General features: G+C 39.5%; 1 protein-coding gene across 1 annotated transcript in view; it reads right to left on the bottom strand.

Annotated features, from left to right (window-relative positions):
- LOC103898852 overlaps positions 1–25,545 on the bottom strand; it is a 119,750-nt gene that overhangs the window by 30,878 nt on the left and 63,327 nt on the right. Inside the window, exons 7-10 of the mRNA XM_009279218.1 lie at positions 14,414–14,632; positions 12,313–12,565; positions 7,462–7,625; positions 2,109–2,268 (exon numbers count right to left, since the gene is read on the bottom strand). Coding sequence (XP_009277493.1) covers positions 2,109–2,268; positions 7,462–7,625; positions 12,313–12,565; positions 14,414–14,632 — 796 coding nt within the window. The remainder of the gene's footprint in view (positions 1–2,108; positions 2,269–7,461; positions 7,626–12,312; positions 12,566–14,413; positions 14,633–25,545) is intronic.

The raw sequence follows: 25,545 nt of genomic DNA, 5'->3' as shown, positions 1-25,545 counted from the left end.
GAAACATTCAAGGTCAGGTTGGACGGGGCTCTGAGCAACCTGGTCTAGTTGAAGATGTCCCTGCCCACGGCAGGGGGGTTGGACTAGATGACCTTTAGAAGTCACTTCCAACCCAAACTATTCTATGATTCTATGACAATCCATATTTCTTCCATTCAGGGGCAGACTATTTGTATACAGAGAAGTAATTTTTCTTTCCATTCTTTTCCATTTGTCTTTACCCTCCATCCTCTCCTTCTTTTCCCCCCTACCCAAACTATTCTATGATTCTATGACAATCCATATTTCTTCCATTCAGGGGCAGACTATTTGTATACAGAGAAGTAATTTTTCTTTCCATTCTTTTCCATTTGTCTTTACCCTCCATCCTCTCCTTCTTTTCCCCCCTTTTTTTTTCCTCCCCCCCCCCCCCCCCCCCCCAGCCCTTTTTGTACTGCTGCCAGAAATGATATGCTGGTAATATCATTAGAAATGTATTCAGTACTTGAAACAGAAAAGTAGTTGTTTGCAGTTGCTTTATCCACCACTTTTTCCACATGGTATTAGTAGTCCTGGCATGTCAAATGGGGTCCACTATATATATTCTTTGTTTGACCCTACTTAACATGTAACAAAGGTAACAGAAACCAATCATCAGTGGCTATGCTTTGACTTACTGTAGAAAGTTTTTGAGTGCAACAAAAGGGTGATTTTGCTTACTGGGGTAAAGCCAGTAAGTGCTATCTGTATAAAAAGTGGGAATGTCTGAGGCAGGTGGCTGTGGTAGCACATTCACTCGTTCATACCTTTTTCCTCCCCTCTGTTGAAATGCAATGCGGTGCTCTGCACTTTCCCACAAAAATTAAGCTTACTGAGTATCTGCTTTTTCGTTCAATTGGCACATTCACCTTTTTAATCTTTCTTTCAGGGTCCAGACTGTCATCATGAAAAAAAGTGGAAAACAATTACAGCTGTGCCAGATGTTTATAGCAGTGACAACTGAGGCTATATATTTATATAAACTGCTGATCTTTCAGAGGTAGCTATAGGGACTTGAAAAACCTGCAGACCCTAATCTGAAATCCCTTGTTCCAGCGGGTTAGAAAAGAAAACAAAACAAACAACTCATACAAACTTAAGAGGACTAATTTCCTTCCTATCTTAAATCTGTTCATTTTTATATTCAAGCACGAGAGTTACTGAACAAAGCATTGTGCACAGAGGCACTCATAGATGTATAAATCCAACTGATGAGCACTTTAACATTTGTCCAAGAGCTGTTTTATAAGATAGTCCTATGGGAATTAATAATGTTGATGCAAAGCTAGAAAGCAAGGAGGAAAATGTCCCTCGCAGAAGGAAGACAATGACCCTCACAGACTACTGACCATGTTACTTCTGTTATTTCCAATTCTCTGAAAGCAATTATGACCAGAAGCCTCATTTGTGGATGGCATCCCCAACACTGGACTCTTTGCAAACACAGATACATCTCCTGCACATCACAGCTTAAAGTCTGTATATGGGACTAGAGACTAGTGGCTTAATGGAAAACGAAGAGGAATTATTTTGATAGCTAAAGTAGAGCTTTTCTCCTACCTCCTCCTACACATTTCCAACTCAGCCCACTCCTCTGGGCAATCCTGGAAGGAAAGGGCCAGGAAGGAGAGCATGGCTATCACATCTGACTCACCAAACTTACACCCCCTCCTCAGGGCAGCCCCATCCATGCCCTTGCAGGGAGCAAAGTCGACTTGTCCATGGAGCTTCCCAGTTTGCTGAGCTGGCTGAGAAATTATCTGGGGTGGTACTGACATTTAAACAAGTAGCAAGCCTCTACAATCCAGTCAAGAATCACCAGATGGCATAGATAATTTTTGACATCAGTGATGCCGCTAAGCCTTTGGATACTAAGCAGATTGTAGCCCCTCAAGATGTTCAGGCCATGTACATACAACCTTCTCACAAAATTCTCCTGAACATGCTTCTTAGCTTCTCCATTCAAAGAAGCACCCTAAGAAAAATTTTCTTGTATATCTAGGTTCTTTTAGGTAATACACAGGAATACAAAACATTAATTTGGACCAGTATGTCACAGACTCCTTTTGGAGACTCTGTTCACCACTCACCATCCGTCTTTCACCGTTGATTCCTCTCCACTGCTCAGCCCTCTTCATAATGTAGCTCAGCTCCTGATTGGAAATCTCTAAGTCCAATGGAACGAAGAATGTGCCTTCCTCACCATGAATGCGTCGAAATACATCCAACAGCCAACCTTCACTATGTAGCCTAAGGATAGGAATGACACACTTGGTTCTTCTTTGACAGGACTCTTCATGCAAAAAAGAAAAAGGTGTCTTACCCTTCTGTAGACTTCTAAAGCTTGGCCATGACTATATTCTCTACCCATGAGTAAGAAGCTTCTTTCCCACAAGTTCTCCAACATACAACCCTCCCCAGCCCTCTGGAGACTTTACAATACCTGAATCAAATCACATAAACTTAAGCTCCAATTTCTTTTAATTATTTCAAGATACTGACTTCCCAAAAAGATCCTGATCTTCCTTTGCTTCAGAAATGTCCAATGTCTGTACTTAACATTGGGCTGGCTAACTAGTTCCAGTGCTTACATGGAGTACCTCAGTTAGGCATGAATGGAAGTCCTGCTGTGCCAGGGTTCAATAACGGGCAAACCACATCATATAGAAAGGAACTACTCACCATTTTTTTCAACCCCAAGCCTGAAGTCTATACAATCTAAACTTCTCTTGATGTTAGAAAAGTTCATTTCATTTGTTGGCTTTGTTTTTCTATGACATTTCTGTGCTGTGGTAGGGAATTGAATAAGCACTACGCAGTAAAATTTTCTACCACAAGAAAGGCTTGCTGTGTGGTATTTCTTAATGTAGGTGAAACCAAGAAATATTGTGAGGCTTTTGGAAAAACCTAATGTCACATTTTTAGCCTTAAATGAACTTTAAAACTTCAAAACATTGCTGTTTAATTCAAATGGAACCTCTTCAAGTTCATCTCTTTCTCATTCTACTTTTATTCCAAAACCAGGGGTTCAGAAAATAAAGATCAGAAAATCTGGAACCTCAATCTTGGATATTGAACTGAGGTCTTTCCTTTTGTAGCCTCTTCCAAGCTAATACTTTATTACAATTCAGCCATTGCTTGGTGCCAGTCTCAGCTTTTCCATCCTTTCCAGAGACTGGCTGGGTAGTCATGAGAAGCGTGGGGATTGCTGTGTGGCACTGCAACCAACAAAAAGCCCAGATTTCTGTGGGGCTGTACAGGTCCTTCATTTCTTGGCAGGTGGGAGAGAGAGCACAGGCACAACTCCTTTGACCCTCTGAACTCTCATCCTTCTCATGTACAGCAACACTAGACACAGTTCTTGTGGCTGATCCTTATTCTTGGGTCTTGTATTGGCATGTATGTGCTAACCAATGCGTGTGCGGGCGGAGGGCAGTGGCCTGTTCAAGTAAATCAGAATGAAGTTCACATTTGCACTAGCTCTACATCTCACCTTACAGTGCACACAGTAATTGCAGAGAAGCACACTCAATAAGCTGTTTAGTACAATTTTGCCCACAACTGAGATTTAGTGTGGAACAGAAATAAGGAGACGCACCAACAGACAGTTTTTCAACCTGACCTCAGGAGGAGCTTTAGCTCTCTCTTCAAAGGGGAATATGGACCTTAGGGTCAAGCTCTATATCCAAGAGTTTCTGTGATGGAGTAGCTATTCTGATACTGAAATCTGTCAGCCTGGCTCAACATCAGATTAGGGACTTATATCTCCCGCTTTGCTGCAAAGGCTCTCTCTGTACTTTTTTCCCCACCCTTCCTTTCTGAAACATTCCTTTTTGAAGCTACAGCCCTAAATTTGCTGTAGTTTCCAAGATGTCATTTTGGGATTCTCTTATCAAAAAAGGAGAGCAGCTGGAAGATAACCTAATCGAGATGTAGGTAGTCCTTGGAATATAAACAAACTTGCTACAAGAAATACAGAAAAAGCTCTAAAGTGTGAAATGCAAATCAGTGCTAAGACAGAGTAGGATATTAAAGTATCTTAAAACATGCTACAGAAGAGAAGATTTTTAAAAAATAACTAATACCCTTCATAGAGTAATTTTCCAGATTCCACAGCATCTTCAAAGAAAAGTTAGTCTCTTAATCCCTGGATCTACATTAGATATTCTTTCAACACAATAGATACATTTTTGCAAACATTGACTCATAACTTAGAATTATCTTGTGCTTAGTTGAAAAACTAGCAATCAAGTTGGTGAGCTTTCTGGCCTTCCGCTCATATTAAAACAATAATATTCTATGGTGTTCGTCTTTGAAATTCCAGGTCAGCAATTTAAATGACTTGCCACTTATCTTGCTAAACAAGAAAAAGACCTTGCCATTTATTTAAGCTCACTTAATGTAACATTCTAATTTCAAATGAAGAAAAATTTAATGCAGTTAAATTACTGTCTATTTGCTGCCATAAACATTTTCTATATGAAGATTTTAAGCACATGGTTATAAACAATACAATTAACTTTGAATTAATTAAGAATCATGAAGCCTGTCTTCCAGCTTTGTTCCTTTTGCCCAAAAGTACTCAGCCTGCTCCTGTTACCTGCTTTAATTTCTTTTCTTTGGCACAAAAACTAATAAAACACTTCTTGTATCTTAACATGGCTTCTTATAAATATGACTAATAATTTCTATTGCTAATGCAATAAAGAGCAAAACAAAACTCAGATGCTATTTTCTAGAGATATGAGACCCAGTATAATACCTTACAAGTTCATTTATTCATCAGAAAGAACAGAAATCATTTATTCATCAGAAAGAAAAGAAATCATTGAAATTATTTGCTATCCAGAGTCAGATCAAAAAATGGATTTCTCAAAAATTTAGACAAACCAAAAATTGAAGGGTAGAGTGGTTTAAAACAATTTATTACATCTTTGCTTGAGCCTTTCTCATACTTTTTTGGAAAACAACTGTAAAAAATATATAAATAATTTTGCTGTTAACATTGAAAAATGTAGCTTTTTGAAGCTTTTCCCCAAAAAATATTTCAATACCAGGAAATTTAGACTCTTTCCAGCAGACGCTTTTAGTTGAGATGGGTCTGCATTTTCTCACAATACAGAAAACATTTCACCAACAAATTTCTGACTGTTTCTAATGTCTAGTGGAATTAAAATGAAGGAATTGTAACCAGTGCCAGTTCATTTTTCCAAAAAGTAATTAAAATATCTCTCCATGCTAGATGTACTACAGACTCCCAAGACACCCAAGAGGAGCCAGACTTTTTGAGGTATGTTATTTTATAAAGACACAAATAGATGCCTACTGCTGTTTATCCCCTGCCCATGATTTCATTCACTTCCTGGTTGTTCATCAGTGCCGCCATGAAGCTTTCTAGCTGTGGTAGAAACAGACACTTCCCCTACTTTCTTTGGTGGTCTGGTGGGTTCACTGTTCTTGTCCCTTTTTTATACTCTGCTGAACGCTTCTGTTAAATGGCAAATTGCTGGGTAATTCTAACCAATGGCCAACAGCTGGACCACCAACTCCACCATCCAACAGCCAAAGTCTTCCCTGTGGACTGGGTGTCTTAAGACACAGAAAACATCCCTCAATATTTATATTGGTTTACCTTACAAAAGAAAGATGTTGTGGATGCCTGTGTAAAAAATATATGTTTTATGAGTCAAACAACATTACATTTGAATGTCTTTGAGATATAATACCCAAGAAATATTCACACATATTCATACTACTGCCTTGGTTATAATACTATTTTCTCTTGAAAACAAATGCTGTTATATCAATATTCAGGAAACAATGTTATGAATTGCAAAGATTCTTTCCTTAAAAACATTTTAAAAGGTTTTAATGCTATCATTAGTGGACTGCCAATGTGCTGCTCAAGAGTCCTAGCCAGGTCCAAGGTTCCCACTGTGTTGGGCTGTGGACAAACAAGGAAGAGAAAGTTGATCCAATTTCAGAAGCTCGTGGTATAACTTTACTCTGCACAGGCTCCAGTATTCAAAGTGTTTCTTTTTGTTATCAAGCAAAGAACTTCAAAGACCTTATGCACTCTAACAGATTTTGTTATCTTCCCTTTGCTTTTGTACTTTGCTATGAATCATTTTTAAAATGTGTCGTACTAAGACAACTTTTTTCCCCTAGTAACATTCTCTCCCCACCCCTTTATTGGAAAACATTATGGGAAAATTGATCCAGAAGGAAAGGAACCTTTGACGATCTTGCACCTGTTCCCCAGACAATGAAGATGTTGGTAATATTCTCATAAAAACCTGCTTTACAAATGTTTTAATTTAAATTAATTTTCCTGAGTAATAAACGACAGCAGCTAAAACTTACGAAGCTATTCAAAACTATTAAGCCAATGATTAAGAAGGCATTAACATCTCAAAAACTAATTAACTAGACTACCAGTACATTGGAGTTGTGTACAGCTTCCAGGAATGCAGGAGCTTTGAAATACTTTGCAGAAATTTAGATTGCCATTTATCTTTTTCTGCCTGCTGCAACAGTCTGTGGGAAGGAGACTGAGGGATGATTCTGTCAGATGGGGGGGCGTACGCTGAGCTTTTCTGTTCTTACACCTGCCTGCATCTTGCCTTCGCATATGGCTTTTTATTGGTGCTTGCCACCACTCCATGTTCATCACTGGGTGAATCGAAGGCCAGTACAAAATCCATACTGCATTATAGATGAATCACTCAGAAAAAAAGAAAATACACTTTTTCATTCAATACATTAGACAACCTATCATCTCATTCATTTCAGTGTCCCACACCTGTCCTTATTGACTGTACAGCTAATGGTGCAAGAAAGGTAGTTGGTCAAATTTCATGATGAACTGAATATTGATAATGGGCTAAAGTCATGGAAAAATTATTTGGATTAAGTCATGTCATGCAGCGGGTTAAAGCCTCAGTCACATCAAGTCAAAAATCCTGTATCATCAAAAGGCTGTAAGACTCTGGGAGCCACTGCGGACTCAGATTTTGCATTTCACACCATATGCACCATTCTGAATTTTTCCTATTTCTCACAAAAATCCTGCTTGGAAGACTAAAGGCAATGTCTTCCAAAATACCTAGATGAAAGGTACACACACTTTAGAGCTTAAACCCTTGACACAGACACCATTGTCTGAAGCCAAAGGAACAGAGAGGCTCCTAGACTCTATGAAAAATCATTATATCAATTGTGTTCCTGTTGAGGAAATAAGTGGCTCCCTCTCTGACTCACTGTGCCCACCAAATACCAGTGCATTAAAAGCTAAGCAGGAGCTAACCCCCTCCTTGACTGTCTGCAATTCTGGGCTCTGGATATGTGACGTTGATATGTCTTTTCATGTCACCTTATTTTATCTTACAGGAGAACGGGCTTGAGCCTAAGCTCCTAAGGGAATAATGAGATAAAAAGACATACCTTAAGAAGTACAGGTACAACACCGTTGATGAGATGATGAACAGGACTGTATAAAGCATCACAGTGATTAAGGCACCAGGAATCCCTGACTCCTCTGCTCTTACAAAGACCCAGTAGAGCTTTGCAGCATCAGCAATGGGTTTCTCTACACTGTTCCCAAGTCGCTGTCATGGGGGAAAAAATCAACATAAGAAAATGCCAAACCTGATTAGACTATTTACCTATAGACACAAAAGAACCTGAATTTCTTTATAAGAAGGATTCAACTATAATTTGTGTGGCACACAACTTGAAACTTAGGAGTCTGCTACACAGAATTTGAAATTAACCATGAGATGTGAAATAAACTATTTTCTGGCTTATTTTAGTACAATTAAAATCTACCCTATAGAGGTGGCTTATGGAACAAAACCCATGTCACAGTGAAAATACTCAATGTGAGCTTCGTTAGCATATTTCAGGGGAAGTGGAAGGGGAAGAAGGCTGAAATTTGCCTTATTTCAATGACCAGAGAGGCATAATATTGAATGATTTATGCTACTGTTTTTAGGAGTGCTGAGTAAGCAGAAAACACTTGTGCCAATGCATAATTCCAAACTGACCAGTCTCAAAATGACTTGCCCTTGTCACAAGAAAAATGCTGGTTCCTACCAAACTCAGCATGTTACATTATTTTGAACATGTGCACTTTGGAGGATGTATACACACCAATTCCCGATTTCAGATCAAGTCAGTGTTTGGTGCTACCGCTGGAAAACAAGAGTAACCATCATGTTATCTGAAATGCCAAATGGAAGTATCAGGGCATCTGCATGTGTTGCTAGCTGACACCTAGGATAGCTTTTCCACTAGCCTGGCAAACAACAGCATCAGTCAAAGAAGGTAGTGGATTCAAAAAGCTTCACTGAGAACCAATGAGGTGAGAAAAATGGAGAAAGCAACTGCAAGTAGATCAACAGGGGACACCAGCAGGGTTTTGTTAAGTTTTGCCCAAAGGGGTTGACCTTTTTTCAGTGCAAAAGAGACAAGTTCCCCCTTATGAAACAGCATTTTAATTTATGTACGTGCATTATTCAAGTCTGTCTGCAACGTTTTAAGTCAGAAAATCAGATAGTTCCTTCACCCCCCACTCCTAGTGTCCAGTCAGTTACGTGCATTAAGTAAGTCTGTCTGCAACGTTTTAAGTCAGAAAATCAGATAGTTCCTTCACCCCTCCTAGTGTCCAGTCAGTCCAGTTTGGGAAGGAAGCCACAACCCCCAGCCTGTAACACTGAATAACCAAAAAGTATCAGCATTATTTTATGATATAGCTCTCATTTAATTTCTTTCTTTCCTGAGAAGAAATAGAGACACAATGAGACCAATACCTCTGAAGGGGTCTGACTGTACTGTACTCCCACTGCTGTGGTGGAATTAAAAATACCTCTTAACTGTACCAAGTAGCAACCTTAAGTTGTATCATTAATAGCTTCTCCAAAGGTACATGACTGTCGTATACCCTACTTAGTTATGCTATTAATAGTTTATGTTCAACTGCTCTGTAAACGAATAAACATGTATAACTATTTTCATTCTACTGAAGATGAAACAAATCTTTAGCATGCTAAATATTGGTAAGGAATTAATAGTCATAGAACAAAAATAGTAATTTAATTGGGAGTAAGGTGGTTTGTGTATTTTTGCAAAGATTCACAAAGAATCCTGAAGGTTTCGTAGCACTCTGTTTCATTATACTTCCAGTAAAACATGGAAAAAGGTTTTCCAAAAATCTATTTTCCTTTTTTTTCCATATCTGGTTCTTAAGAACTAGCTACTGTATTGACATATTATTGCCCTCTGCTGGATCAATTTAGAAGAATTCAGCTACATATCATGGGTCTTCTACTGCTCAGAGCTAAAATAAATTCCTCTCTTCACTTTTTTCTTTTTAAAGTGAGAAAAGGACAGCCATATCCCTATTAAATCATGTTAACACATTTTGCAAGGATGTGAAACTGCACCACCAAAAACATCCAGTATTTATCATTCAGAGAGGGAGTCTGTGACCTTTAGGCTTCAGGAAACCTGCACCTTCCTAAGCAACTTGCCTGGACTAATACTCAGGAAGAGTCAAAACTTCCTCCCCATTTTTTGCTACCTTTGCAGCGACATGCATAATAAAGACAAGACAATTACAAGTCCAATGATGAGCTGTACAAAGACTGAGATTCTTGAGTATATTTCTGTTCTCTCTCCACCCTTTGCAACACTGCCAAGTTTCTGTAATGGAAAATACAAGTCCCAGGAGAAAGGTAATAGCATATAAAGACTAGTCACTAATTCAGATCTGTCCGTATTCTTTACAAAAAAGTTAAAATACATTATCTCCTGGTTCTGTTCTACCTCCTTGTTCTATCCTCTCTTCTTGCAAAAAAAAGCTGTCTGCCTCCACCACTTTCTTACCAAAGAGACTGTCTACCAAGGAAAATCCTCTGCACAGCAGTCACATCCTGACATGCCTCCAGAGAGGCAAAAGTCTGAATGGCAAGTAAGAATAAATTTCTCTCTTAATCAAGCAGTTCTTTCTGGCAAGGCAAAAATGGCATGGGGCAAGTGTATCTTTCTATCCATTTTTTCTAACAAAGAGATTGTGTCAATCCTTCTGTGGTCCTCAAAGACATGATCTTTGAGGTGAGACAAGGTGTCTCCATTTTAAATTGTTTCAATAGTATCTGTCAATATCTGTCTTAGGTACTTATCACACCACAGAGTGATGGTCATGTGAGCACTTCACAGTCTCTTTTATGATGACACGTATCCATGTGGCTAAAGAGATGTTACTCTCTGCATTTTACAAGCTACGGAGAGACCAAGTGACTGGTCCTGGGAAAGCTCTGGCAGAACTGGAACTAGAACTGGATTCTCCAAAATGATAGGGAAGTTTCATACCCCTGGAACATCCTTCTACAAGCTGATAGTAAATCAAGCCTGGAATCACACATTTGACAGAGTATCTTGAACTATGAGTTGAAACCCCCCAAACATGCAACTGGCTCTCTAGTCTTCCCTTAATAATAAAAAAAACCCAGTTAGTAAACAGAGAAACCTTTGTCTCCAGGGCTGTCATCTTTCAAGTATTAAGGCCATTTAGGATACTAAAATATATTCTAGCACTAAAATAACTCATATTACCGCAACACAACATTTTAAAAATGCTTGATCTAAAATATATTGGCAAGTAAATCTGAAATAGCTGCTGAAAGAATGCCAGGAGAAAAAAAAAAATTCAAATGCAATAACGAAAACACATGTAAGAGATATAGTTTCATTTTGGAAAGGATACACACAGTATATTGTGTAATATTTGAACAAATGAGTTTCTACCAAAGATAATCTTGGTGGGTAAAATTGCCAAATTTTCAGTATGAGGTACAGAGAGCGCTGTGCTTTTTTAACGTTGTAATGAAAAACTTAGTTACCTTATTCGTATCTCATGTTTCCTTCTGACCAAGCAAAGAAGCCCTATTTGAAATTAGTAATGAATGCAGTCTGACTAAAACTGAACACAATTCCACTGAAGTCAACGGCAATGATTTTCTCAATGCAAGTGTGGGAAAGACAAGGCAGACCTCTGCCTTTCCTCCAGTTTTTATGAATACACCAGTATTGGGGGGAGGGGGAAGCCTTTTAAATATTTAAATATTTCTAGCCTGGATATTGGGGAAATACCCCTTTTTCTCCTAGGAAAACAATTCATCATCAGAATAATTACAATTAAAATTCAATTCTGTGCATGGTTTACACCATGAAATTTAAAAAAACCCTAGAAGTCTGTCCAAGTGAATATTACACTGTGTTGCCACATGCTTAAAATATTGCAATTACCTCCCAAGTGAGCTCCAATTAAATTTCTTGAACAGCTGAAATTTTTAATTTTCAAAACCACTGCAATGGGAAACAGCATGTAAACAGTGGAAAATCACATTTTTAACAGGACTTCTTAAAAGCAGAGCACAGGTTAGTGGATGAGGAACCAAGAGACCTGAGAAAACCTGATCCACAGCAAGGATTGTGGATTACTACTTGATCTGGAGCAAGCAACAGAAACAAAGATCTCTTTGAAAGGCAGACAAGGGCAGAAGAACAGCAATACCACGCCCCCAGAAAAGCTTGCAGCACCCTGCACCCATCAGAAGGACCCCATGTCACCTACACAGTGAGAGCCAAATCTGAAACGCATGTTCTGGGAGGCCAGGCATTACCTCAGACATGATAAAAGCCCCCAGCCATCAAAGCACAGATGAGCTACACAGTGCATACGTAGGCACAGATAAAGTCGAGAGCTTTGCTCTCATAATTTTACATGTGGTGAAGCTGTTTCCTTAAAGATGTCTGTCTTTCAATCTCAAAAGTCTTTTTAGGCGTGCCAGCAAGTTATGTTACCTACGTTGCATGTCAGAAAAGTGCACGATAACCTCTCCTTTTGGTTTTGCTATTTTTTCAGTTTGTCTGTTTCAGCACTTAGAAAAATCTGAAGCGCTAATAATCAGGACTGCTCATTAACCCATCTCCATTAACATCCAAAATTGCAGTAATCCTTTTCAAAGCAGATGCAATCATTCCAGTGGTGGATTTACTTTCTTATTTCCGTATATGGCTTGTACAGTGCTTTTAATTTTATGCAGAAACACAGTGACTCCATTAGATGGGAATTTTGTTAATAAAAAGGTAATGTATAACGTTATTATTTAATTTCTTTTTAACTTTCATGTTCCATTGCCAGGGGTGGAATTTCATATTTTTCAGTGATTCACTGAATAAAACACACTTCTACATCAAGGTCTCATGTCCAAGTTATTTTAAGTGACTTACCCCCAGGACTGAATCCACTACGAACACTGCCAAGGGGTCTAGCACTGTCCAGAGTCCCAGAGCTATGATAAACTTTGACAAGAAGGAAGGGAATGAGTCAAACAGCTGCTGACAGCCCCATCTGATCAGGACCATAAGAAGCAGCCCTGCGTTCAAGGTTAGGGGTCCCACCACAACCATGACCAACTCTTCACTGGTCTGCAGCAAGGAGTTCTGGTAGCACAGTTTGACAGTGTGAGGAAAAAGCTGGAATCTGTACATAAGCAAAAGGAGAGAGTTTGTTTGTGCTCCTGGGCAAACCATTAAAAAAACATAGAATAATGCATACAGCACGTTGCATTGTAAAGTTGCATCCCTATCTTGGTCACAATCCTCTGACCAAAAACTGTATGAAGCCACGCAAAAAAATAAAATTTTTCTCCTCCTCCTGCCTCTGCGTCCTTTGATCCCCTCTGACTCTCAGTTTAGTGGATGCACATCCAGGCCCTTGGGACTGTGCAGGCAGGGCTGTAGGAAGACATTGGCTCCCAGAAGCACCAATATGAGCACAGGCCCCAGGAGCTCACTCCTCTCTGCATACTGCAGCACTGCTGGACACTCCACAAAGTGGAAAATGTGTCAAGGAAGACATAGCTTTTAGCATCCCTAAAGTGACGGAAAATGTCCCTCTTGCCACCATGGGATGGTGGGATTTGAAAAGCTCGCACAATGAGCAAATTTGCTGGCACTGTAGGAGGCAGGAACTGCCTGGCATTGTCAGCTACACACAGATGCTGAAATTTAAGGCAAATATTTCCAGCGAATCGAAGTGGCTTAAATTTTGCTCCTGAGTAAAGGTGATGTGGTTTGATTCTCACTTCAGTTTTGACTCGTGAGTGCTACCACTGTATTTGGCGGGACTAGAGTGTGCTCAACTCAGTCTCTTTTGCGGGCACACAGCTACAGATTTGCATGCTGATCCAGGGCATCTTGGCTCGAGAACATTATCCTTTATCTAGCTGACTGCCTGGGACAGCTGTGATTAGTGGCTTCGAACATGACTACCTCTCTCACATGCTGCTTCCTTCTGTTGTGTTTCCTTTGCTTTCACAGACTTCTTGATGCTTGGCCTCCCAAAAGTTTTAATGCCAGCTGGCTAAGCCCGCCTCGTTTGTGCAAGGCCAGAAGTGAGAGATGGCTGGCTTTGCATTAAGCTCTAGAAGACCACCTTAACAATACCCAGTGCCGTCCAGAGTCTGCTCAGGCACCCTGTTCAAATTTTAGTCAATAATTCCACTATCACAGCAGACACAGGTCACAGAGTTGCATGTTACTGGCTCCTACTGACTGATTCAGGTTTGCATGATGCTTTAAAGCGAAGAAAAGAAAAAAAAGTTTCTGTTGCAGAAATCTTCCCTTCCCTAAACATGACTGATCTTTTTTGCTCTGTAAACCCATTCTCCACCCCATAGCAACATATGGAGAACCAGGTATATATCACCTTGTGGACTTGTTCTCCATCTTTTTTTTTTTCATGTCAAGTAATGACAAGTAATGATTTTCCTGGAACTCTCTAGAGAGCTCTGAATCCCAAGTCAGTGTATCATATAGTTAAAATATGTCAACCCATTGTAGCCCTCACAGTAAAATTGATATATCAAAGTTAAATTCTTCAAAGTATTTTACTCATAGATCAACTTTGGTAACATCAAACATGATATAAATGCTTCTTCAGTTTTGTGCAATTCTTAGGCATTTTGAAATACTTGATCCAAAATGATAAATGATTCTTGTACAAGATACATAACCTGCTGGGTATCTCAGAGGGTGAGAGGTAGGCATGACACAAGATGCGCAAATGGACACATCCTGTTCTGGGTTGAAAATTTACATTATTAACACCTTCACCTTTCTGTTAGGGTCACATTTACATATCAGATCATCTGGAGTCTGGATGTGGTCCTTGTTCTCCTAGTCTCTGCAGGGGCTCCTATCGGGGCTTGCATACAGAGCCCTTAGCACGAGTCTTAGTCGTCAGTTCTCTTCATAGTGCGAAAGAACCATTTTGAATCAAGCTATTTGTAGAAATATTCCGACAGAGAAAGAAGGCAGCAGGACTTACTTTGTAACAGGAACAGAGATGGTCTGAAGGAAGAGCCATTGGCTCAAATAATGCAGGTAAAGTCTCACAAACCAAAGCAAAACTACCAGCAGCACGAGCAGCCAGAAGTCCCTGGAGCGCCAGTGTGTGGCTCCCAGCTCTGAGAAGGCTGCATATACTACGAAATGGAAACGCTCGACAACCCGCCTGGACAGTTTCACTTCAGCAGCAGAACGGCAGCTGGAAATATATGGAAATAAAACAAAGAGTCGGTCAGAAAAACATACAAGAAATAGCAGTCCCTAAAACACTGTAGAGTCCTGCTATACAGACAAATGTGGCACACACTCTGATCGTAACTTTTGATTGACCGACGCATCTGACAGCAAAAAAAGGAACAGTTTTTTCCATTGCAGTCTAGATGATAGGTGGCTTCCTCCCAGAAATCATGCTGCTATTTTTATAAAGAAAACAACAAATCACATTTAAAACAAAGGTTTTAAAAGTCTTTTGCTTTCATTTTGATTTTAATTTTCTCACAAATTGCTCTCTGAGGAACACTTTATCACTTATTTTCCTTCTGAGAAAATGGTAAAAGAACTTGTCATATTTGTACTGAAAAAGTATTCATTTTATTGAAAAACAGCTTTCTGGCATTTGGGTAAGAGAGCTTCAGTCAAATATTTCAGTACACAATGTGGGCTAAAACTTCTCTTTAAACTAGTTTCAAGTGAAAGAGAAAATAGAAGGGAACTTGCACTGTACAGTATTCTGCTACTGAGTGCGGTGTGATTTGCCCTTTAAGCTAATTACTATACTGCTTCAAAGGAGGGGAAAAAAAAAAAAAAGAGATGAGATGCAGAGATGCAGCCTTGGCATTATGTTTCCAAGAAACTGGAGTCTCTCAGCTGATTCAAAGCTGAAAAGACAGTAGCTTCTTTGACCTTTTGAAACTTGTAACTGCTATGCTTATTTCCACTGATTTAAATGATAAGCAACTGAGATGCACAACTCTAGGACTAAATATGATGTCATCATGCTCAAACTGTTATTTATATTGATTAAGGCTTCTGAAAGTTCAGAAATAAAAAGATCTTTTTGTGGAAGAAAACATGCTGGGTTGTTAAAGCGTAGCATATGACTGGAGAAGAAGCGACAGCAATACTTGCACTGTATTTCATACTCTTAAAGCATTTTCCTGCCTACACATATGAATTTCTTAAATAGCTGTGTACATTTCTTTCTCCAGCAGTCACAAAGAGAACTGCAAATAGCCATGGAGAAACTTAAAAGGATTCTGCATTTGGTCTAGGTTTGAATGAGCAGGAGAAATAAAAATCCCAAACTTGCCAGCCATAGGTCTGATTTTGAGACCAGACTTAGGTCTGGATTTTGGGACCAGTCTTAGCATCATGTTACTCCTGACCCTCAGTGTTGAGCAAGATGCCTGTGTAGGAGAAGGCATGCTGTCAGCTAGCACCTTTTCTCATGAGAAGGCTCAAGCTTTAGTTACCTGATTGATTGAAGAACAGGAGGAGAAGTTGTCAGGGACACACCACAAAAAATAGGTTTTGGGTCACAAGAAGGCCTCAAGTACAAATCACCAAAACTTCTCACAGAAGGATCTGTTGGGCTGAGACAGGTGATCCTTGCAGTGACTATAGGTTGATCTGTCAGGGGTTTTGAAGGGCTTTTTGAGACACTACAGTCCTCTTTGCTTATATCCTAATCAGTCACAAAGTCCTACTTTACAGACTTAGGGCCACATCATTAATCACCTTCCTCATATTGTAATTATTTACCCACAGCAGCCTACAGGAACATCACAACAAATTTCATTAACATTATGAAATCATAGTCTAGGCTTGTGTGAGAAAAAGACAAAGAAAGTTGAAAAATAAGAAATATAATTGGCTGTGGTATCATACTAAAAAAACCATGGCATTCTGGATGTTCTGAATTCTGAAGCTAGATTGTACTACATTTCCTTTTATATAAAAAAAATTTTTGTCATCTTTAATAATTTCCATCACAGTCTACTCTTAAGGTATTCACTCCTTGAAGAGAGTTAATAGGGTAGGGTTAGCTACACAGTTATTTTAGTTAGACCAAATAGTTTGTGCAAAAAAAGGAAAAAATATAAATAAAAAAGAAAAGAAAAAAGAATACTATTTTAGCTCATAATTCTCTTCTCATCCTTCATCAAACAAGCAGAATTACATAGATGTTCTACCCAGCCTCGCTCATGTCAGAAATCCACATCCTATAGGGATCACTGCCAATCCTCACCCCTGTGCTGAGAGCACGAGTAACCATATATTTTCCACAAAAATCTGGATTGAGATCACCTCCTCATTTCATGTAAGAGTCATTTGCTACTAGATTATTTGGGCTCAGTTTACTAAATGAAGCTACCTCTGAACAAGCAACACCAGAGTGACATGTTCAATATACCACCTGTAAGATGTTTCAAGACATAAATCCTTCCTCCAACACGACACACAGATTGAGAAGGAGGGCGCGCAGCTCAGAGTGCTGAAAATACCGAGTCCTCTTTCATTCACAGCTCTCTTGAGCACCAGAAACACTGAGAAACGTCAGTGACCAAAATGCTGGGTTGGGAAGGTGAGGTAACCTCCTAATGGAGGCAGGATTCTGGTGATGCAATCAGCGCTTTCACAGGAGTTTCATGTATACACTGACTCCAGCTCTGTAACTCATTGTGTGGAAGCTGCTTGCGTAAGCACTGTGAGCACGCGATACAAAGTGGGGTTATCGAACCTCCCTAAGATTTAGGCAGCAATGAAAATATTCAATCTGTGCCTTCATCGCTCCATTGCTCCCCAGCCTACTTGCACTTCCAAGAGGTCAAAATAGAGCTAATGCCTCCACCTGTGAGCTATCAAGAAAGTTGCACTTTTTTAGGACATGAAGATGAAAAAGAGCAGAACGGAGGTCTGTGCGTTGTCACCCCTGCTGAGACGCTGGCTCAGCCATGGGAATCCACCTACTCAACAAACTTCCAAAGTAAAGTAGAAAAATTCAGAGCACGTTCACTGTTATCAAACCCTAGACACCTTCCACTGGCAAATGACCCCGCTTAAACCAGCAGGGCAACATCTGTGATCTCTTTACTTTGGTGCATCTTTCCCCTGAAAAAAGCAATAGCAGCCCAGAAACTCCACAGAAAGCCAAGCTTGCTGGAAGTCCAAGAAATCAAGAAAAATATGTCCACTAGGTAAAACCAAACAAGATTCATTTTGGTTTTTGAAGACCATTTTTTCTTTAAAAGACTTCGTGATTTTCATCACACACCTTGACCATTGTTTCCAGCTTTTAAATGGAAATTAAAGTCCTCCTTACTGCTTAACTTATCAGACAGTCCAGATTCTGAGTGTCACTTCTGTACTAGCTTGTACTTCCCTGTGACTGTGTAACACCTTGACATGAACATCATCAGCCAGTGATAGAAATTGGTGGAAAATATAGCATATCCAGTGACTCAGTGAGGGTCCCAACCCACAACTGGAATCTCTTCATTTCCTTTAAAACAAATTCAGTGGGCCCCAACTTACTACTTGTAAGTTACAGCAAACTATTCCCGAGTACTCATTAATCATGGTACAAGGCTGTTTACTGGTTGTCGCTTCAAAACGCTGGGCTTAAATGATATCTCTTATTGACTTTTTTGAAGAATGAAGAAAGGAGGAGGCAGAAACACGAAATGAAATGCACCAAACAAGTGGAAACAGCCCCTTTAAATATTTTTAGCTGGTGTTACTAGTGAAAGCTTGTGGGTGGAGTGACAGTGCTGGCAGATACAGTTTTCAGAAGAGATTTATATAAAGTTGCTCTAGGGCAGAGAGCATGAGTATTACCTTTCAAAAACAAATCAACCCCTCCACCCACAAAAACCCCAAATTTCAACCCTTGGGTGAAAACTATATAAAGCTCCAAATGAGAAGCCACTTGAGCAATGGATTTATCCATGATTCCTTGGATTACTGGTAAGTAATTTGGCTGAATGTTTCTGTTCTAGGGCATTAGTTTTGCATTTTTCTTTGCAAAATGCTGCAGTAACAAATAGCAGAGACCGAATTACCATAAAAGCAGGTCAATTATTTCAATGGAAATTGTTCAGAAGGAAAGAAACGATACACAGATTCTCTTAAGCTACACTTGATGATGATGACAGAAAAGTAATGGCTGATAGAAGGCAGTGTGTACTGTTGGGTGACAGCTTTGCTGCTGATAAACTACAGCGAACATTTGTATAATGCACTCCAAGACTGGCACTTACAGCTGACGGTGGGGGTAGATTCTCAGCCGATGCAACCCTGCTTGTTCCAGAGCTACATTGGTGGATACCAGCTGAGGTATTTAGGATCTAGTCCTGAATGTATCTATTATTTACATTGTATAAAATAAGGCAAAATAAATGTTTTATGTTACCCATACAGCCAGAGAAGGTTTAAAGAACAAATGCAGACATGAATGACTTTATGCAAATTACTTTCAGGGAACCACAGTCCTCACAGCCCAAGAATCTGTGTAATGGATTTACTCAGTTCACAAATAAAAAAGACCCCTCCCCATCATCACCATCAATGGTAGGTATTTAAAACTTAGCCCTAAAATCCTTTATGGCTTATCAACAGTAACGAAGATGCAGGAAATGCTGCCCAGTGTTACTACAATGAAATGCTGTCACTTTCAGTGGAAAAGCACACCTGTATCTGAAGGTACAGCTAAAAATATTACACTAATACATGTAGCCCTTAAAATGGAAACCAGTTAACAGCACCACTGATGAAGCATGAGGCAGAATGGAATCCGGTTCATTCCACTGTGCACAACATAAACATATATTTAAAACATATAATTTTATCATCATTAGAAGGATTTTATTATTATTCCTTCTGCATAATATTTTTCCTTTATAGATCTCATATTGCATTACAAAGAGACAGTCTTTATCCCAGGCTGTATGGTGATGTTACAAATGACTTTGCCCAATAAGCCAACGGCAGAGCTGTGAACTGAGCTCTGCTGAGTTACAGTCCATTATTCTATCCACTGGATTCCTAATAAAATATTACTTTTTTGTTTATTTGTATGCAAAGTGACTATAACCGGGGAGAACATTTGCTAAGGATGAAGACACTGCTTTTTCTCATCCCTTTCTAGGACACACCTATGCTTCGTATTCTTCAGTTTCCAAACACCAAGAAAGCAGGTACCACAAACAGTTACAGGGCCTATCTGCTGTAAGAGAGGTGGCAAAAGACCTGAGGGGACAGTAGATAATTCCTTAACATACAAAAGCTTATAGGAGAACTTGTTCTACAGCTTGCTGAAAAATCCAAAATCATGGTACAGAAGAAATGCTGGAAATCATGACAGGTTTATTTTTCAGGTGCACCTGTGGTGGAAAAAAGAAACTGCCAGAAGCATGCAAAATCCAAAAACTCTGAAGGCTTTAGGAATTGAACATCCTTGCAAAGCAGGAAAAATAGTCAGCCAATAACTGCAATAATTGTTTTGGGTTGCTGCAAAGAATATGACACAGGTATGTGAGTGCACCTGGCAACACCCACGCTGCCCCACCAAGCTGGGGAGGAGGAGGGCAATGGTGGCCAATTTCCTTCCAAGGTCCAGGCTGTGCCAGCTCACAAGCAGCTGGCCAGCAGGCAGCAAGCTCTGGATCAGCAACAGCCCAGGTGTGTTTGCATCACATGCATAGCCAGGAGCCAGAAGAAACACATCAGTTGAACTTTTTCTGCAACCCACTCACGCCAGGAAGCTCACGGGGATATATGCTGGCACAGCTGCTGCCTTGGAGGGACCACTATGTTCTTCCATACTGGGGGATGGACACTGTGGGTCAGTGGGCCAAGATGTGTACATTAAAGAGGAAGGGAAGGAAGTGCTGACAGCTTGATATACCTCTGGATACATCTGTGCTAGGCCCAAAATGGTGGACACTCAGCTCTCACTGTAAAAGAGTTTATGACAACAGAAGATCAGCAAACAACAGCAGATTCCTGTCCTCATCAGTCCCTTTATGCAATGGTGTAAGGCTGGCAGGGGAGCCCATCATCTGCCTTTAGCTAACTAAGAATTTCCTAAGGGAATTAACCGAGAAATTCACAAGGCAAGATTTCTTATCAAGCTGAGGAAGGAAGCATAGGAGGAAGGAGGAATCACAAAATTTAAGCAGAGTGGCAATAGTGCTGGAAGACAGTGTGGTTCCTTGTAGAGAGCTGGCAGAGCTTTACACATTTCAGCTTTGAGCAGCATCTGACAATGACAAAGCAAAAATGACAAAAAACCAAATTATTATCGTCATGGCTGCAGTTTAGGTAGGCAACTAAAACTTTGCCTATTTCATGCTTAACTGCATTTTCATGAGCCTATTGGCTTGGCAAAACAATCTGGAAACCTTACAAGAACAGACTTTGTTAAAATATTCCAGTCTGTCTGGTTCCAGCTCTGGATGGGAACAAACATGAAACGAGGAAACTCGAGTGCAGCTTTCAGAACTTTTAAGAAGCTCTGCTTTATATTTCATTCTAGAAAAGAACAAAAGTTAGCAGACAGTCTCTGTTGTTCATCCTCGTGACATGACAAGGCCAGTCAAGAAGCAAAAGAAAGCATGTAACTCCTCCCCTACTCCTTGCCTTCTGACTGCTTTAAGTAAATAAGAAGACAATGAATGAATGAGAAAAATATATAACCCATATAGGGAAGGATGTGAGAGGTATAGATTTAACAAACACAGCACGATCTGTAAAGCTGTTCTACCAGTAAGTAAGCACGAATGCTCAACCTTGTGCATGAGCAATAAAACAAAGAGTTTAGGACCTGGAGAAGAACCAGATGTACTCAGGGCAACCAGAGTAATAAATACACCTTCAAGCTCATCTCGGTTAAAAAGAAAAGGAAGAAAGGAGGAAAGGAAAGGAAAGGAAAGGAAAGGAAAGGAAAGGAAAGGAAAGGAAAGGAAAGGAAAGGAAAGGAAAGGAAAGGAAAGGAAAGGAAAGGAAAGGAAAGGAAAGGAAAGGAAAGGAAAGGAAAGGAAAGAAAAGGAAAGGAAAAGGGAAGGGAAGGGAAGGGAAGGGAAGGGAAGGGAAGGGAAGGGAAGGGAAGGGAAGGAAAGGAAAGGAAAGGAAAGGAAAGGAAAGGAAAGGAAAGGAAAGGAAAGGAAAGGAAAGGAAAGGAAAGGAAAGGAAAGGAAAGGAAAGGAAAGGCTAAAAGAGGAGAGATGTTAGGCCTAAAACATCCATAGAAGTTCAGGCGAATCAAGATAAAAAACTTTACATTTATGTTAATAGTAACAGCATACCCTACCCAGGAGAAAAAGAAATACATATGTATGTAGGTAGTCCTCCTGCTTAAGCTAAGAGAGTCCCCTGTACCTGATGTGTGGAACCATTTCTACCTTGACACAGAAAACAACCTCAAGGACATTTGCTCTGTCTGGAGGAAAAATGTAATCTTCTTCCTGACCAAATACATATCTAATTCTGAGAGCCACTAAACACTCAAGCACCATCTGTGAGCTGTGCATTCATCTGTAACACACCAATTTAGCTGGCAGGCCATTGGGAAACAAGACTCTGAAGTTGCCAAGTTAAAATGGCAATCCAGTACCAGCCGAAACTCTACCAAGCAAACAGGTGAGGTTTCCAGTGAACGTTGTAGCAGAGAGCAATGAAGCTTCAAAATAAGAAACAGCCTTGTGGTGTGGAGAGGGAAAAAAAAAAAAAAAAGAAAAAAAAGGCACAGCTTTGATCTTTTCCATCCTGGACTTAATTAGCAGCAGCATCACACTAGGAGCGTGGGTCTGTACAGCTGGAGTCAAACAGCTACCTTCCTTCAGTGAGGACTGACAGACTCACGGCTGCTGTGGACAGAGTGGGCAGGAGACGCGTTGCAACAGGATGGTCCCACATTTCAGAAAGACCTCTTTCTGGCTGGCTGCACAGTGATGAAACTTCATCTTATACAAACACAGACAAGCCACGAGTCAAAGCCCTTTGACTTCTTCAGTTGTATCTGTTTTTCACAGCAACAGGCTGAAACAGAAATTGAATTCCTGCATGCTTGCATTGTTTCCCTTGCCACAGTTAAATTGTACATGTGTGAAGGTGCTGGAGTTAGGATGTCGATTGTTAAACTGAATGCACCGTTTGCTTCATGTGCAGATTTATAATACTCATGCACCATAGGAATAAATGGGTATAAAGATGAAAGAAAAAAAGTGAATCTATGGCTGTAGCTTGTACATAAAAATGCTTCTAAAAGACCATTAGTGTTATTCCTAGTCAGACCTCTAGAAGCTTCTGTACTGACCTGACAAAAATGACCTTTCCTTTTTCATAGCAAATTTTACAAGGAAGAACTAAGCAGGCAAAACAGATGGAGTCTGGGGGAACAATGGGACATGTATTTAGAGTAATTTTGACATTGGGAATTAATTTTTTACTTGATATCAATTACCTTTTTTTAGTTAATATTATTTTGTGCACAGACGTGTCTATGCACAGAAAAGTTTAATGCAGCGATAGCAACCCACGAAGAGTGAAGTACGATGTGACCCAGGTAATGCCAATTAGAATGCAGTTAAAAATAAATCCTTGCAGATGTAAACATGGCCAGATAAGGCAATTCGCAAAACTACAATGAAAATATAATACTCTGAAAAAGAAATCTCACAAACAGTAAATCACCTGAAATATTTAGAGCATTTACAGGGCATACTTTGTCTGAATGTAGCTATAACGAACCATTTTGGAAGAACTCTTCCTCAAGGTTTGATGAAAGAGACCAATCTCAGGTTTGAGCAGATGACTAATGTTATAACACTGCATTTTAAAAAGCATTTTTGCTTTAATGAAACCTGTTTTCTGAAAGAAAAAATATCTATGTTAGGCCAGCTTAATTAAATATTTAAGAGCCTTAGGAAAAAAAAAAAGAAGGGAAGGGAAAAAAGTTAGGTGCATATGCAGAATACTCTAGGATACTATTATATTTAAAACATCATTAAGCAGTTATAAAGATGAGAAAACTTAGATACTGTATAGATATCTTAAATTCAATTACATTACGAAAAAACACAGCTATAGGAAATATTAAACTGAAATCTTTTTAAGAGGTCTTTATAAACACCACTGAAATTATGGTGGATATTATCCATACAATTTAGTCAAACAAAATGCATCACATAATAACAGTATTAACTTTTTCTTTTCAGTTTAATGCTGCGTTATTATATTTAGCTGCCTATTTTAGAAAGTAATTTGTGTTGATGGCTCTGGAGAAAAACCAAGCATTAAAGAACTAATTTAATTCCTTCTGAGCTATGTTTGATTCAAAAATATTTCTTTTGGAAGGTCCCAGTACTGCAGAATCTGACTAGAAATCCACCTTGAACTATGTGCACTTTGACTAACTCTCTCCCCAAGGCAAAATGATCCTGCATTCAGCAGGGTTTTATCCCGGTCTTCTAAAGGACTTACACAGAATGTACCTGATATAACTGGACCAGAATGTCAACCATGATAGAAATTATGATCAAGACATGGAGCATACATAATGAGAATCTTATCTATTTTACAGTGGACTGTTATTGGTAGGGGAGTACCTTTAGGGGGTTGTTTACAGAAATCAGTTCTCCCGCCTTTAAAAAAAAGAAAGAGAGAGAAAAGAAGACAAAAGAAGAGAAAGAGAGGAGGGGAGGGAAGGGAAGGGAAGGGAAGGGAAGGGGAGGGAAGTGTAATTTCTTGTGCAGTGCTTTCTTTCCTGCTTGTTATACTATATGACACAATGGATACTAGCTGTGTGTTCAAGTAGTGTTGTAACAGGCTGCCTGGCTGCCTTTGGAATGAAATTTCACAAATTTTCTTTCAATGTGAAGGTATGGCTTTATTTCTCTGGTTCCACAGTATAAAACAGAAATTAAAAAATTGCCACAGCTTGTTTCTTGAAAATCAATGCATGATTGCCAGCTGCACTGGGAGTTTGAGGGATATCCCCTGATGAGAGACAATCTTTAGATAACATACCTTCATCTATTGCCCATAGCTGCATGTAAGACACAGCAAGACAAATGCAGGCTTCCTTTTCTGTTGGTGTCATCTATTGATCCAGTGAAATGCTCTTCATCTGAAATTTCCTTCCCAAAGGGGACATTTGCTATGAGAAGCAAACCTTTTTGCCTGATGCTAAGAAATCCTGAAACTTCCTGCTAATTACTGCACAGCATCATGGTAACGCATAGCTCTAACAGGGTAAAAAAATAAGCTCAAATAAGACAGGGGCCATCCTTTTCCTGGTAGAAATGTTGCTTTGCCATACTGAAAGTGTAATATAATAAACTCATTTTGTGTTTTCTGTGTGCTCTAGATAAAAATGTGCTCTGGGTCTGTGTTTTTCTTTGGGGGCATTTCCTCTCAGACACATTCAAAACTGCTATCCCAGGTGTGACAAAATGACCTCCAAAACACAAAGCAGCATCACCATGAGAAACACCAGTATCAGAGAATAATGAGAAGCAGAGGGGTAGGTAAAGGATTTTGGGATACAAGAAGGCGGCTCTGCCTACAAACAAGTCCCTGCAAAAAACACATTCATTTGTGCATCTACACTGCCTGCATTGTCTCACCTGTCTATGTAGTGTGCTGGCCTAAGACATCAGCACCCTCACAGAAAGCTTTATCTACTGAGAGCGCGGAAAGTGAGGATGTAGAAAAGACACATTCCTTTAAAAATAAAAATTGAATTGTAAAATACATAGCTACTACAACATCCATATGAATCTCTGCAGTTTCAAAGAGCTTTTGGTATGGCTCCTGGGTAATTGTAATTTCATCAGGTTGAAAAAGAACAGAGAGAAACATAGAATCACAGAATCATTAAGGTTGGAAAAGACCTCTAAGATCATTGAGTCCAACCATCATTTATTAAAAAAAATCAAATATTTCAATGGCAGGAGAATATTCTGGACTTGGCACCCCTAACCAAAAGAACAGAATATCATTAAGGTTGGAAAAGACCTCTAAGATCATTGAGTCCAACCACCATTTATTAAAAAATCAAATATTTTTCAATGGCAGGAGAATATTCTGGACTTGGCACCCCTAACCCAAAGA

The sequence above is a fragment of the Aptenodytes forsteri genome, unplaced genomic scaffold, assembly GCF_000699145.1.
Source record: "Aptenodytes forsteri isolate BGI_AS27 unplaced genomic scaffold, ASM69914v1 Scaffold81, whole genome shotgun sequence".
Classification (NCBI taxonomy): Eukaryota; Metazoa; Chordata; class Aves; order Sphenisciformes; family Spheniscidae; genus Aptenodytes; species Aptenodytes forsteri.
This window is presented reverse-complemented; position numbering and strand designations above follow the sequence as displayed.